We start from the raw sequence: 13,873 nt of genomic DNA, 5'->3' as shown, positions 1-13,873 counted from the left end.
TTACGCTGCAGCCTGTTGCAATGTGGAGGTAAAAGGGAGGGCGAGGGAGCAGGAGGTGCCGTGTCTAGACTCCCTTAGTTCACTGTGTGGATCATTTCTGTCCTGACCCCGCGTGCCCAGCTCCGTGTGGTGCGCTCCGGTGCGGGCCCCCGGGATTTTGCCTTCTATCCGCGGCTGCGCGCTCGCCTAGCAGGCGGGCACTCGCGTGAGCTGCGGTCGTATTGCCTGCGAGTTCCCCAAGTTCACACAGGCCTCGGGTTGGCATGGCAACCAGGCAACCTGTTCCAGAGCCGCCTGCCTGCTCCGCACATGCCGCCGCCACCACCGCCGGAGCCGGGGCCAGAGCATATCCCATGATGCTCCGCGCCAGCCCAGTCCCCAGTGGGCCGCCATGTTGTTGGAGTGAAAGGTAAGGGGGAGCGAGAGCGCTGGAGAGAGAAGATCGGGGGGCTGAAATCCATCCGCATCCTACCGCTCCGCCCGTGAGTATCCGCACCCCGCCGGCCCCAAACGTTGCTCCGGACCCCCAGCGAGCGGAATGTCCCATTGTATTGGTGTTTGAGAGCGGTTGGGGGGTGAGAAGGGCTTTAGAAAAGCCGCCGGGGCCCTGGCTGAGGCTTCTCACTCGATATTCCTTGTACATGTTTTGGAGTCAGCAGCAAGGCCCCTATTGTTATCAAAGGAGGGATGGGGTGGGGAGCGGGATCGAAACCAGGAAAATGCCGGGGGTTTACGTCCGGGCCCAGGGCACAGGGTTCCCTCTACATTTCTGCTCGGCCTCTTTGGAACCCCCAAAGATTGATGTTGCCATTGCGGTTGCTTTTTTGACGGGTTTGTGAAGCCCCGAGTCTTCTGTGTGGCCATGAAGTGTAATTTCGTGCCACCCTGGGTTTCTTCGACTTCTTGAGCTTCCGTGGCAGCGCCGAAGCAGGAGGAACAATAAATAGCTTTAGAAGCAGCCATGGTCCTTGTATACGGGCGAGACCCACCATGGGGGAACTTTTCGAGCCGTGAATGTGGAGAAGTGGCGATTAGGAAGTTTCAGATCGTTTTTTTAGGCTCCTGGGTGCTTGTGGCCTTTTGTTTTCGCGAGAGCTGGTGTTTTTGGTGGGTTCTTCCTCTTTGAGCCTCCCTGTGTTGGTGCGTGCCTGTCTTAACTCAAAGAGGGGTCCACCCCTCGGTAGTAGGAAAACAGATACACAGTCCGAGATAGTTTTAGTCCTCACAAACGTTCTTGGTAAACAGAGATCATTTATTGTACTTGTCACTACCACTCCCACGTCGAACGAGGAATCTGCTCCTGTAACTTTTTTCTCCCGTCTATAACCCCCCCCCCCAACCCCCCCCCCCCCACACACACCCATTATCAGGGAAGGTTTATCTTCATCGTAACTTGAAGAATTGTTACTTTTAATTGTTCAGTTACGAAGGCACTGTTTTTAGTTGTCGATAGCTATTCGTTCACTTCATACTCGTTCTGGGATTAAGAAGGGTAGTTTGTGAGACTTTTGGGGGGTTCTTTTTAAAAATCATTTACTTTGGAAGCAATAGGTTTGTGCCTTTAGCTCTTTGTTTATTTTGTGAAAGCACAAAAACTCGCCAAGACAAACCTCCGAGATATGTGGCTCTTGATGCAGTTTTAGTAAGCAAAATATTAAACATTTGATCCATTGCTAATTTTATCTTTATAAAACACACTTGGGGGCTGTTGATTGTGGATCTTTGGGAAATCCTGGAATCTGAACTTTGAGTTAGTATTTTGCCTTAGTCACAATTGAATTCATTTTGTCCAAGGCCACACAGTTGTTTGAAGTTTAATTTGGATTTGAAGTGAACTGTTTTAAAATAAATTTATGACCATAGTTTTTTTTTTTCTCAGTGTGGTAAAAATAAGCACTACTAGATTTCAAAATACTAAGCATTTTTGTAGGAAAAAGGTGAGCCGTGGAGAGAGATTAAATTGTGTTCCTTTGTTTGAAATAAAATCGAGGAGTGTTATTAAAACCTTTGATGTAAACAGTTTGGAACTGTGGAAGAGCAACTAGAACCAGCCCTTAATTCTAGTTGTTTAAAATACTTATTTTTATAATGTTCCCCTTTGTAAAAACATTTCAAATGCTACACACAACTTTTTAGTAGGCTTTGAGGGTTTTCTAAAAGGTATCAGCAGTGTAAACGTTTTCTAATATTTAAGTGGCTGATTTAAAGTTTTGTGCTGTAGTTGCCAAGATATTAATTACAAAACTACCCAAGGCATATGTTAATTGCTTAGGTATTTGCTACTCTTACACTGTCCCTTCTGCCAGGTTTTCTCTTGTTTGGGAAACTGCCTTGCCTTGGTAGGTAAAGCAGGAAGTCTCGGGGGCATACAGATAGCTCTACAAAAGCCAATTGTTTTGTTTGAACATTTTTATAGGAATCTCTCCTGCCATTCCTTGTGGTAATGGAGTTGTGTTCAGTGTGTTTCAGTGGTAAACACCCTTTTCATATGGAAATGCTTGGTTAGATGAGTGTGATGGCAAATCTTTTATTTCAGAAAAGCTTGCATTTGATGTTTTAGGAATCCTCTCAGGGACTGGAGTGCCATTGCCTTCACTGATGGTAACTGAATTCTGGGGTCTCAGCATAGTGACTTTAGCTTACCGAAACTTTTACATCTACTTTATTTTGATTAAAAAACAAACTTGTGGGGCATAGAGGAAGGATCCCCGCCCCCCCCCCCCCCCCCCCATTTTCTAGATGAGGAACCAGGCTCAAAGAGGTTGCTGGTTTAATGGCAAAACTTGGGATTTGGGATTCTTTGCTTGCTCTGGACAAAGACTGTTAGATTGATACTTCTTTGTGGAAGAAAACAGAACTGGCTACTGTGGGTAATAAGAGTGCAGTTGAATTCTTTTGAAAAATCAAACTGAAGGCATTATAGGATGGTTAGCACTTTGCAAAGACCTATGGTAAACACAGCAGTGACTTAATGATTTTGGCACTTAACCATGAATATAGTTCAATTCATGAAAGCAGAAGCTGAAGTCTAGAAAACTAAAGCCCCCTGGTAAGGTTCTGATGGATTGGAATTGCTAACCAATCAGGCATTTCCAAGTTAGGCTTTGAACAAATTACAAATTTCATTTTGTCTTTTTACTTCTGACTTCAAAACATGAATTAGTTGTGAGAAGCAGATGCATCTTTATCAGGTGGTTTCGTTATTCAATGAAGAAATAAATTTCTCATAAATCTTGTGAGTCTTTTTGAAATGTCACAGTTTGGCTAGAGAGAAGGCATTTGTAGCAGGTTGATTAGCCTTGAAACTAAACTGGCGTCTGTGGACACATGCATTCCAGTTGGTCACTGATTAATTACTTTGTAGCAATTTTTTAGCACCTACAGGGTGACAAGTGTTACATCTTATATATACATGTAGTTTTTGATTTTAAGAAACTTAAGTAGTAAAGTTTCATAATAACATTTTGGAAATTCTTTGTTGAACCTTCTAGAGAAGAAAGTAGCAGATGTAGGTTAGAGAATCGTATTTATGTTGACTTACTGGACTGTAGCATAGGGTTGATAGAGGTAGACTTGGTGCAAACAGGTTTAGGTTTGAATCCCTTCTCTGCAACTCACTAGCTGAATGGTCTTGGGCATATCACATAACTTTTCTGTTCCTTTGTGTTTTCATCTGTAAAGTAGGGACGGTTAGATAATGTCTGCTATATATTTGCTGCACAATTATTGTGTTGAGGTTTCTTTTTTAACAGTGAGACTCTCTTCCCTAGCAAAGTGTTTGTATCTTACTTGGTCTCATCCTCTTAGCTTCGCAAGCCAGCGCTCAATCCACTGAGTCACGCCAGCCAGGATGAGATTTTATTTATTTATTTTTAGAGGGAGGGGAGGTGAGGAAGGAGGAGAGAGAAACATCAGTGTGTGGTTGCTTCTTGTGCGCCCCCTACTGGGGACCTGGCCAGCAACCCAGGCATGTGCCCTGACTGGGAATCAAACCTGCGATCCTTTGGTTTGAAGGCAGGCACTCAGGCCACTGAGCCACACCAGCCAGGGCTCATCCTCTTAATAGGAGGCAAAGTACTGATGGAATAATGATGTGATTGCAATTATAATTGTAAATTATTGGTAAAAATTTCGAATCTTTGCCCCCCGCCCCAATCAGGAGCAGCTGAAGACAAGTTTCAGGCTAAGAACATTCTGTTGCTCTTGTTTGTCATGGGGCCTTACTGTTTCTTCGAGGAGCACCCTATGAATGTGTTGAATATTTTAAAGGGTCCTGTCAAGTTTTACACAATCTGAGTTGTTGCTAATTATGTGTGGGGTTTGGATTTTTGTTTGGTTTATTGCCTTATGTCTGCTTCGGCTATAGCAATAAAGTGATATTTTGTAAAGCTCTTGTTCATTTTAAAAGTATTTGCCACATTTAGCTTAAGGTGTAAATAACTTGGGTAGAGCCACTGATTGAAGTCTAATCCTGTGCTATTACCTTTGATAACAACATGTTTCTCTGAAGTTGCTGTACTGAGGCCTGATCTCCATACATTGTCTGGTACCTGCCACCAACTACGTTTGTTTCCACACACACCCTCAACTACTTAAAAATGGAGGTTTTAGTTTAGAAAGTTGTGTTATATATGAGTATTTAAAAATATGTAGCTGCTTGGTATAAGCTAGTTGTAGATAGCAGTACAAAAGATATGGAACTCACTTTTATCTTGGTGTCTGTCAAGTAATGTTTAAAAAATGCAAATTTTAACCATTTGTAACCTGTTTGTCCTTAGGTGTTGGTGGAATGAGCGTTGCATGTGTCTTGAAGAGAAAAGCAGTGCTTTGGCAGGACTCTTTCAGCCCCCACCTGAAACATCACCCTCAAGAACCAGCTAATCCCAACATGCCTGTTGTTTTGACATCTGGAACAGGGTCGCAAGCGCAGCCACAACCAGCTGCAAATCAGGCTCTTGCAGCTGGGACACACTCCAGCCCTGTCCCAGGATCCATAGGAGTTGCAGGCCGTTCCCAGGACGACGCTATGGTGGACTACTTCTTTCAGAGGCAGCATGGTGAGCAGCTTGGGGGAGGAGGAAGTGGTGGAGGCGGCTATAATAATAGCAAACATCGATGGCCAACTGGGGATAACATTCATGCAGAACATCAGGTAAAAAAAAGTTCACTCTTTCAGCTTTGAAACTCTTTTTTAATCGCTGTCCATATAGGATGTCTGCTTTTTTAGTGAATGTCTTCAAAAGCTTAAATTGCTAATTTCAATTAGTCTAAATTAAATTGTCATTTGTTTTAAAGGGTGATTGTTTTAACATTGTCAGCATTTTGGGGCTAAATAGTAAATGACCAGTTCATTTTAAAAAGGACTTGAGATTGTTTTAATGTGCGCATTGCATTTCTGGGCATGCTTTTTTAAACAAAGAATACTTTTGTCTTGACATATTCTTTTAGGAAGTCTTTGGGTTGTTTAAAGGCCAAATACATATTTTAGAGCCTTTCCTGTTGGGTGTGGGTGACTTTTATTTTTAAGATGTTAATAGTTGAAAGTAGTAGGAAATTGATAACAAATCAGCTGTTCAAGTGAAATTTATTTGAAATGGAACTGATACATATCTAAAGTTTTGTGTCAGAGGAGTGGATGTGGCTTTTAGGTTTTAACCATCTTATCCTCTTGTTCTACAGACTTTTTTCATTCGATTGATTTTAACATGCTTTTACTAATCTAGAACCATAGCTGGGAATATGGCATATTTTACTGAGAAGAGTTGAGCCTGATCTTGTGTTTCCTAATTTCCTGACAGTGATGAAAAAATTAGAATGTTTTAACCAGGCTATTCTTTGAAATTGGGCATAGGTTGAATTTGCAAAGGTTCATTTTAATTGCCACTACCTGACTACTGACTAGCAAAAGAACCGACATCTCTAGTGCTTCTGCTCTGCTTCTGAAACAAGTTAGGCATGAGCATACTTGCGGATCTGAGTTCTCAGTTGTGCTTCCCTTGTCCTGTCAACAGAAATTTATTGAGCACATTGATCATAGGTCTTGGTTACCGGAATAGTCATCAATATCAGTGCTGCTTCATAAGTACCTACTATGTGTAGGTGAGGGATACTGACAAGTATGAGGTATAGGGGAGTTCTTGTGAAGCTTAGGGCACTTTTTATCTATTATGTGCCTACTAAGGCATTTGTTTCTGATTTGCTTGGAGTGTTGTAGGAGGGGATCAGATGTTATTTATGTTAGTATCCCAGTTCCTAGAATTTGGCATGTAATAGAGCCTCAGAAGAAATTTATTGAACGTATGAGTCCTTAATCCTTTGGCTTTAAAATAAAGTTGGGGTAAAAGGACATTGTCATGAAGATATAGGCCTTGAATGCCAGGCTAAGATTTATTTCAGTAGGCAGTAGGGTTTTTGAGTGAGTATGTACAGGGTGGCTTTTAGTGGTGTTTTGGGAAGACTGAGTTGGCAGTAAGGGATTAGAGTGCATAAGGGCTGAGATTAATTGGATGACAACTCTAATAGTTTGGTGTGACCACTGGAAAAGGAGGTATGGACAGGACTCTAAGGTCCTTGGGAAAGTGAAGTAATACAGGAAGATGAATACAGAGGGAGATATGGTTTGGGGACAAGGTAATTAAATTTAGTAGTATACATATTGAGCTTGAGATTTAGGCAGCTGTACAGGTAGAGACAGACAGACCCCCCCCCCCCACCCCATAGGAGGTGCTAAATTAGGGTCATCACAACACAGTTCTGTAGGGTGGACACATGGCATAATGAACAACACTTTAGGGAACTGAGGGTAGCCGCTATGCTGCAGATGTTGGTCACCCACAAATTATCTCTCCTGCAGTCATTATAGTGTATTATAATTTATTGGTTTTTTAAAAAAAGATTTTATGTATTAATTTTTAGAGAGAGGGGAAAGGAGGGAGGAAGGGGGAGAAACACCCATGTGCAGGAGATACATCTCATCTTACCTTTCGTACACCCCCAGCTGGGGACCTGTCCTGCAACACAGGCCTGCACCCTGACTGGGAATTGAACCAGTGACCTTTCAGTTTGCAGACCAGTCAGTGCTCAGTCCACTGAGCCACACCAGCCAGGGCTGTAATTTATTGGCTTTGGTATTGATCTCAGCTCCTGAGTATTAAAACTGAACTGTTCTAGGGCACAGACTCTTATATTTTTCATGCCTCCTTCCCAGGAGGTGTCTGACATTTTTGTATTGATTGAATGAGGGAAGACCACACAAGTTCTTGAGATTTGCACCAGGTAAAGGTATTGGAACTTAGAGCTCAGCTGTCCTGCTGGGAAACACATGGCAACAGGTAGGGGCTGCTTAGACAAACAGCAGTGCTGAGTGTAGTGTAGTTGAAGAGTGGAGGGGCATATCTGTAGTGTCTCTAGGTGGAGATACTGATTGGAGTAAGAGGGTTTCTCTGTCCCGTGGGAGTACAAAAGAGATTGAGAATCACTGATGATAGATAAATTTACTGAGCACTTATGTCCTAGGCACTGGCTATATATTTTCTATACTTAATCCTCAGTCCCATGAGGGGGGAATAATACCCTTTTTTGAGAGATGAGAAAATGGAAACATAGTTACTAGGTAAACCTGGTTTTGAAATGAGGTCTCTGATTCCAGTGCCCATGCTTTCTGTATGCTTTTGCCTCCCTAGGAGTATTTCTAGCCTTAACAACTAAACCAAACAAAACCGTTTCAACAAAGGAACACATTCTAAGTAACATATTCAAATAATTATTTTCCTTGAATTTTAGAGTAACAAACTTGATAATAAGTTCTGTAATTGCAAGGGCCCTCCCTTTTTTTCCCCACAAGAGCAGTAATGCTGAAGTCTATTTTTTCCCAGTTTTATTTTTATTACATGTGTATTCTAAGTAGTAATTGTGAGACACTTATCTTCTATCTCTATTGAGACAAAATGACTCAACGTAAAGTGATTTTACTGCCACCACATTCTGCAATACCCCTGGGCCATTCCTGTTTGGTGTACCTGTTTCCCTTGTCTCTTTAAAAAAGCCTTTTGGCCCTGGCTGGTATGGCACAGTGGGTTGAGTGCTGGCCTGGTAACCAAAAGGTTGCTGGTTTGATTCCCCAGTCAGGGCACATGCTTGGGTTGTGGGCCAGGCTTCTGGTTGGGGGTGTGCGAAAGGCAACTGATTGATTTTTTTCTCTCACACATTGATGTTTTTTTTTTCTTTCCTTCTCTTTCTCCCTTCCTCTCTCTCTAAAAATAAATAAATAAACTCTTAAAAACAATAAAATTAAAAAAGCCTTTTGGCATAATCAAACAGAATTTAAGATCAGATTGTCAGAATACTTTTACCAGTGAGCTGGCAAAGTAAAGAATGTCATAGGCTGTGATGCCAACCAGCAGTGTTGGGGGAAGTGCACTATTATGCCAGGTTATGTACTTTCATTTCTCTCAGTATAACTCTGATTTATTAGCATTCAGTTTTTTACCCTAAAGCATTTTTAACCTTTTGGAGTTAGGATTTTCCTGCTTGATGTAGAAATCCCTTAGTGTCTCAGTTTTCCCCTCCTTTATTAGTGAGCTCTTTAAGCTGTGCCAAAATATATATATGACTGAATTCTTAATATTTAAGTTTTTTTTCTAAGTTTGAAACTTGACAGATGAGTAGCATAGGGGCCATTAAATGAATTTAACATTAACAGCTTGAGAACATGTGTTGAGGTAATATGCAGTACACTGAAATATTTAAAATTAGATGAAATTTAGAAACGATAAAGTAATATTTTGAGGCGAGGAAGGATGTTTAAATTTGTTTATTTTAAAAAGTTGTAACATTCACAAACTCGACTTTCTGTATTTGTTTTTTTCCCCACATTAAGATTACAAACATTAAGTATCATATTTTTATATATTCACTTTTTTTCATTGATTGCTTTGTAGAGACAGAACATTGCTTTGTTGTTCCACCCATCCATGCATTCATTGGTTGTTTCTTGTAGGTGCCCTGAACGGGGATTGAACCATCAACCTTGGTATATTGGGATGATGCTCTGAACAACTGAGCTGACTGCCCAGGACTATCACTTGTTTTAATACAAAAAAGTGTTTGTAGTTGGTATACTTGAAAACTTAAAAACCCCCATTTTGGGGCCAAATTGAGGTCTTTGGAGTTGAGGGAAAGAAGTCCCATTGGAAAAATAATGTATTTATTTTTGTCTTTAAATTTACCCACAGTAACTAAATAAGACTATGCAGATCAAGATATAGAACACTAGCCCTGACTGGTGTGGCTCAGTTGTTTGGGCATTGTCTTGCAAAGTGAACCTGCTCTATGCCCTGTAAGGGCACACCCCTGGTTTGCTGGCAGGCCCACTGTTGGGCAGGTATGAAAGGCAACCGATCTGTGTTTCTCTCCCTCTCGTTCTCCCTTCTTTACCCTCTTTGCAAAAATAAATAAAATCTTTTAAAAAGTTATAGAATACTAGATAATACACCTTCTTAACTAAGTGAATAGTTACAATGTTATATACAAATAATTTACGAATTGCCCTGGCTGGGTAGCTCAGTTGGTTGGAGCATCATCCCAATACTTCAAGGTTGTGGATTTGATCCCTAGTCGAGACACAAAAATCAACCAAGGAATGCATAAATAAGTGGAGCAACAAATTGAGGTTTCTCTCTCTCTCTTTCCTTTCTTCTCCTTATTTCTCCCCTAACTCTTCTCTGCCCTCTTCCCTTCTCTCTCTAAAATCAATACATAAAATATTTTAAAAATTACATATTTATTTACCAGATTTTTTATAACTTTTTTCCCTGAATAGTATTAAAGTTTGCAAGGTCAAGCCTTTGACTTGTTATGATAGTTTTATTCTCTTATTGTGAAATCTGTTTTCTCTGTAAACTTATATGAGATAAAGTGGGTGATGAAATTGGGAAAACATTTTAAGATTGATCAGATCAGTTGAACTATGATCTCTGCTGGATTTTAAGGGCCAGAAATAGGTAGAAACTTAACTTTGGGAGAAAGAAAATTTATAGGATGACTCTACAGAGCTTTCTCACTTCTGCTTGTAGTGTGGGTGCTATAGGACGTATTAGTATCCACAGTGAATTGGCAGCTGGTGGGAGACAATTCTTTATAGCCAGGCAAAATTCTCTGGATGAATCTTTCCTTTGGTTCCATTTGTATCCCCTTTTTCTTCCACTTGGTGTTGCCATCTTCAAGTGGTATTATGAACCCATCTTTGACATGTCCATCCTTCTTACTCTCCAATGACTGTGAGAGAACCCTTACACTTGTAATTCATAAATACTGTGTAAACTGGGAGGGAGCTCGAGTGTTCTCCATACTGGGAGTTTTGGCATTCCCTGGAGATCCTTTTATGTTCTTCCTGATGAATGACTGTTAGACCAGGAGTCTCTTGGCTTTCTGGGCAGATTGCTAAAAACCCCCAGTACTGGGCCAGTGGCATTGTTTTAGTTAACATCATGTGATAAGGCTGAGTGATTCATGCTCTCATATTTTGTTTTCTTTTACATCTGTACTCTTAGAGCCTTTAAACAAATTGTATATGGTGTCAACAGACTTAACACCAAATGCTCCAAGCACCAAGAGCATAATGGTGTCATGGGACCATCCGTAGGCCTTCTTGAACTGCAGCTTTTCCTGTGTTAAGATTTTGGTTCCAGTGTTGAAAGTATTCACTCGGATGCTGTATGGTACTTGATTGTATGTGCCTACTAGATGATAACTTGCAGAGGTTTAGGATATATTTTTGTTTGTTTCAAAGGTTTTTGGTGTGGAATTAGGGGAAAAATTATGGGATTGGTAGTACTGAGATGTAACAGTGGGAAAATAAGGGTATGTCAGGAAAATAATGGGGGTAAATATAGAATTTAGAAATATAACTAGAGTGGTAGTTTACAGAATTTTCTCTGGGTATCCGTGTGGCCAAAGAAAAGAGGGAACTGGGATGAATCATGAGATTTTTAGTAAGAAAAACAGTAGTTACTTAGGAAAAGCTATGTTTCAGATTTCAGTTATGGATATGGTCAAAGTGCTTTGTAAACTGTAAAGTCACATGGTAGTGTTTTCCATCACACCTCTCTCTACTGGCAGAAGAGATACATCATCTGTGCATGTGTCCATTTTCTCAGAGGCAACAACATTTACCAAATACTTTCTACAGGGCGAGCCTGGTACAGAATTATGCTTCTGGGTATTGTAGAAAGAACACTTAACGTTTAGAAGCTGTCTGTTCACTCTTGGGACGTGGGTTAACACCCTCAAAGGAATGTGGGACTGAGAACACAATGCCTAGGGAGTTGGGGGTAGTGTTGGTAATAGTATTTTTTGCTGCTGTTGTTGAGGGATTCCTTACCCCCTCTTCCCTAGTTTTACACTTAGTTTCTTTATCTTCTGGGTATAGTAAGGAGCCAATATGGGAGTGTGGCTTCAGCCTAGAGGAATGCTGGCATTTTGCTCCCTGCTTTGAATATTGGGAGATGTGGTGGTCAGTGATTGGCAGTAGAAGAGTTAAACATTTTGTGAATTTGATTTAAGAACTTGCGCTTGAAGGGTGTACGGTGGTGATAAAGCCTGCAGTTGAAGAGTTATTGGACCTTCTCCAGAGAAATGTTATTCATATTTTTTCATGTAATATTTTTGAGAACTGTTGATTTTAAAGTGTCTTATTAATGGTTCCAGAAGACTTAGCAGACATGGGTTAGTGTATTTATTACCTTTAATAAGTGCTCTTTTATGGTTAAAGTACCTTTTAAAAATTATTTATTTATTTTTAGACAAGAGGACAAGGGAGAGAGAGAGGGAAAGAAACATCAATGTGTGGTTGCTTCTCGATTGCCCCCCACTGGGGACCTGGCCTGCAACCCAGCCATGTGCCCCAACAGGGAATTGAACCAGCGACCCTTTGGTTCGAAGACGGGCACTCAATCCACTGACCCACACCAGCCAGCGTTCTTTTCTTTTCATTTTTAATTTTTTTAGAGAGAAGGTAAGTGGGACAGAAAGAGAGGGAGAGAAACATCCATGGGAAAGAGAAACATCGACTGGTTGTCTTCCATATGCACCCTGACTGGGGACCAAACCTGCAACCCAGACATGTGCCCTGACCGGGAATCAAACCAGGGTCATTTCAGTTCGCGGGACAACACTCATCTGAGTCACGTGAGAAGAGCTAAAATGCCTTTCTTAATGTATTTACAAATCTTATCAGGAAAACTTTTAAGTTTGTGGAAATTGGGGGCCCTAAAGATTTTTAGAATAACTACATTATTGATATATAATTCCCACATTTAAGATATATAATTCAATGGTTTTTAGTAAATTACAAAAGTTGTGCAGTCATCACCACAGTCAGTATAGAACATTTTCCTTATTCCTCAAACCTGTACCTAGTAGCAGTTGCTCTTCAGCCCTAGGCAACCACCAGTCTGTTTTCTGTGTCTATGGGTATGTCTTCTTCTGGACATGTTATACAAATGAAAACATACAATATGTGGCTCTTTTGGCTGGCTTCTTTCACTTAGTAAGTTTTAAATGTTCGTTCATGTTTTAGTATGTATCAGTACCTCATTTCTTTTTATTGCTGAATAACAGTTCATTATATAGATATACACCACATTTTATTTATCCATTTATCAGTGGATGGACCTTTGGGTGGTTTCAACTTTTTTTTGGCTGTTACAAGCATGTGAACATTTGTGGACAAGTGTTTGTTTACCTAAAGATTTTAAAGATTTAGAGAGAGGGTGAGGGAGGGAGAAAGGAGAGAAACATCAATGTGTGGTTGCCTCTTGTGTGCCCGTAGTTGGGGACCTGGCCTGCAACCCAGGCATGTGCCCTGACTGGGAATTGAACTGGTGACCCATTGGTTTGCAGGCTGGCACTCAATCCACTGAGCAGTACCAGCCAGGGCAGCGCACCTAAAGATTTTTAAAGGTGCTTATGCCTCTAATGTAGAGATACAAAAATAACAGATCTCTTCAGTGGTGCTAGTGCTTTTTAGAAATAGAGGTAGGGAGGGTTACTTTATCTACAACTTTACACCATGAATTTGGGTTTTTAAAAGTGACAAGTTTTACTGGGCTAATGTACCTTTCTTCTCCATCTATGATGAAAGAGGTTTTGTTTTTTGTTTTTTTTCCTTTTCAGATTAATAGCATAAATGTTTACAGCCATGGAAAGAGGAATGTTTAAATTATAGAGAACAGGTGTTTTCAGGGAGCTGTATGTTTAGATATCATAAATGTACAGTCAGTTGATCTGATAATGACAAATAATTTTTCTGTATTAAAGAATGTTCTCTAAGGACTTTAACAAGGGAACAGTTCATTAACCTAATTCTAGTTATTGTATGTATTTAAAAGCACCATACCTGCTGTTAATTAAAAAAAAGTCCTTTAATTTGTGAAGAATTATTGAATCAAATTGTTCTTTTTCCCCCAATTGTTAAAATTAGGAAGACACTACTTATATGGGTCAGAAGCCTAGCAAAATGCAAAATGATGAAATTATATATTGTTCTTTCTCTGGAGAAACTTAGTTTCATGAAGAGGGGAAGAAATTGTAAAGTTAGTTGTTTTAAAATGAGAATTTCAGTGAGGGTCTATATTGAAATGGGTGCTGAGATGGAGCTGTTGAGAGGAATTTTATATTGCAGTTCCTTCATTTATTAATATTCTTTATAAAATAGCTTTAAGCTCTATGTATTTATTAAGAGTGATGATGTACCTGAAAAAGGGACTAGGAGGAAATATAACAAAATACTCCTTTTGTTTATGTGGATATGAAGATTACAGTTAATTTGGTTTCTTGTACATTTTGAATTTTCCAAATTTCAAACTCTGACTTT

The 13,873-nt window shown here is 40.3% G+C and overlaps 1 protein-coding gene across 20 annotated transcripts in view; it reads left to right on the top strand.

Moving 5' to 3' along the window:
* The first annotated feature begins 361 nt into the window (after positions 1 to 361).
* Positions 362 to 13,873, top strand: part of PUM1 (pumilio RNA binding family member 1) — a 124,231-nt gene continuing 110,719 nt past the window's right edge. For 14 of the 20 annotated variants that reach the window (XM_036025665.1, XM_028512798.2, XM_036025664.1 and 11 more), the window contains exons 1-2: positions 362 to 482; positions 4,779 to 5,152. In XM_036025665.1, coding sequence (XP_035881558.1) covers positions 4,790 to 5,152 — 363 coding nt within the window. In that variant the 5' untranslated portion in view covers positions 362 to 482; positions 4,779 to 4,789. Of the gene's footprint in view, positions 483 to 4,778; positions 5,153 to 13,873 lie in introns of those variants that run through there. The other 6 variants (XM_036025666.1, XM_028512797.2, XM_028512796.2 and 3 more) reach the window with 2 other exon arrangements.

Source organism: Phyllostomus discolor, chromosome 5 (assembly GCF_004126475.2).
Source record: "Phyllostomus discolor isolate MPI-MPIP mPhyDis1 chromosome 5, mPhyDis1.pri.v3, whole genome shotgun sequence".
Lineage (NCBI taxonomy): Eukaryota > Metazoa > Chordata > Mammalia > Chiroptera > Phyllostomidae > Phyllostomus > Phyllostomus discolor.
Note: the sequence above shows the minus strand (reverse complement) of the source record. Positions and strands in the feature narration are given on the sequence as shown.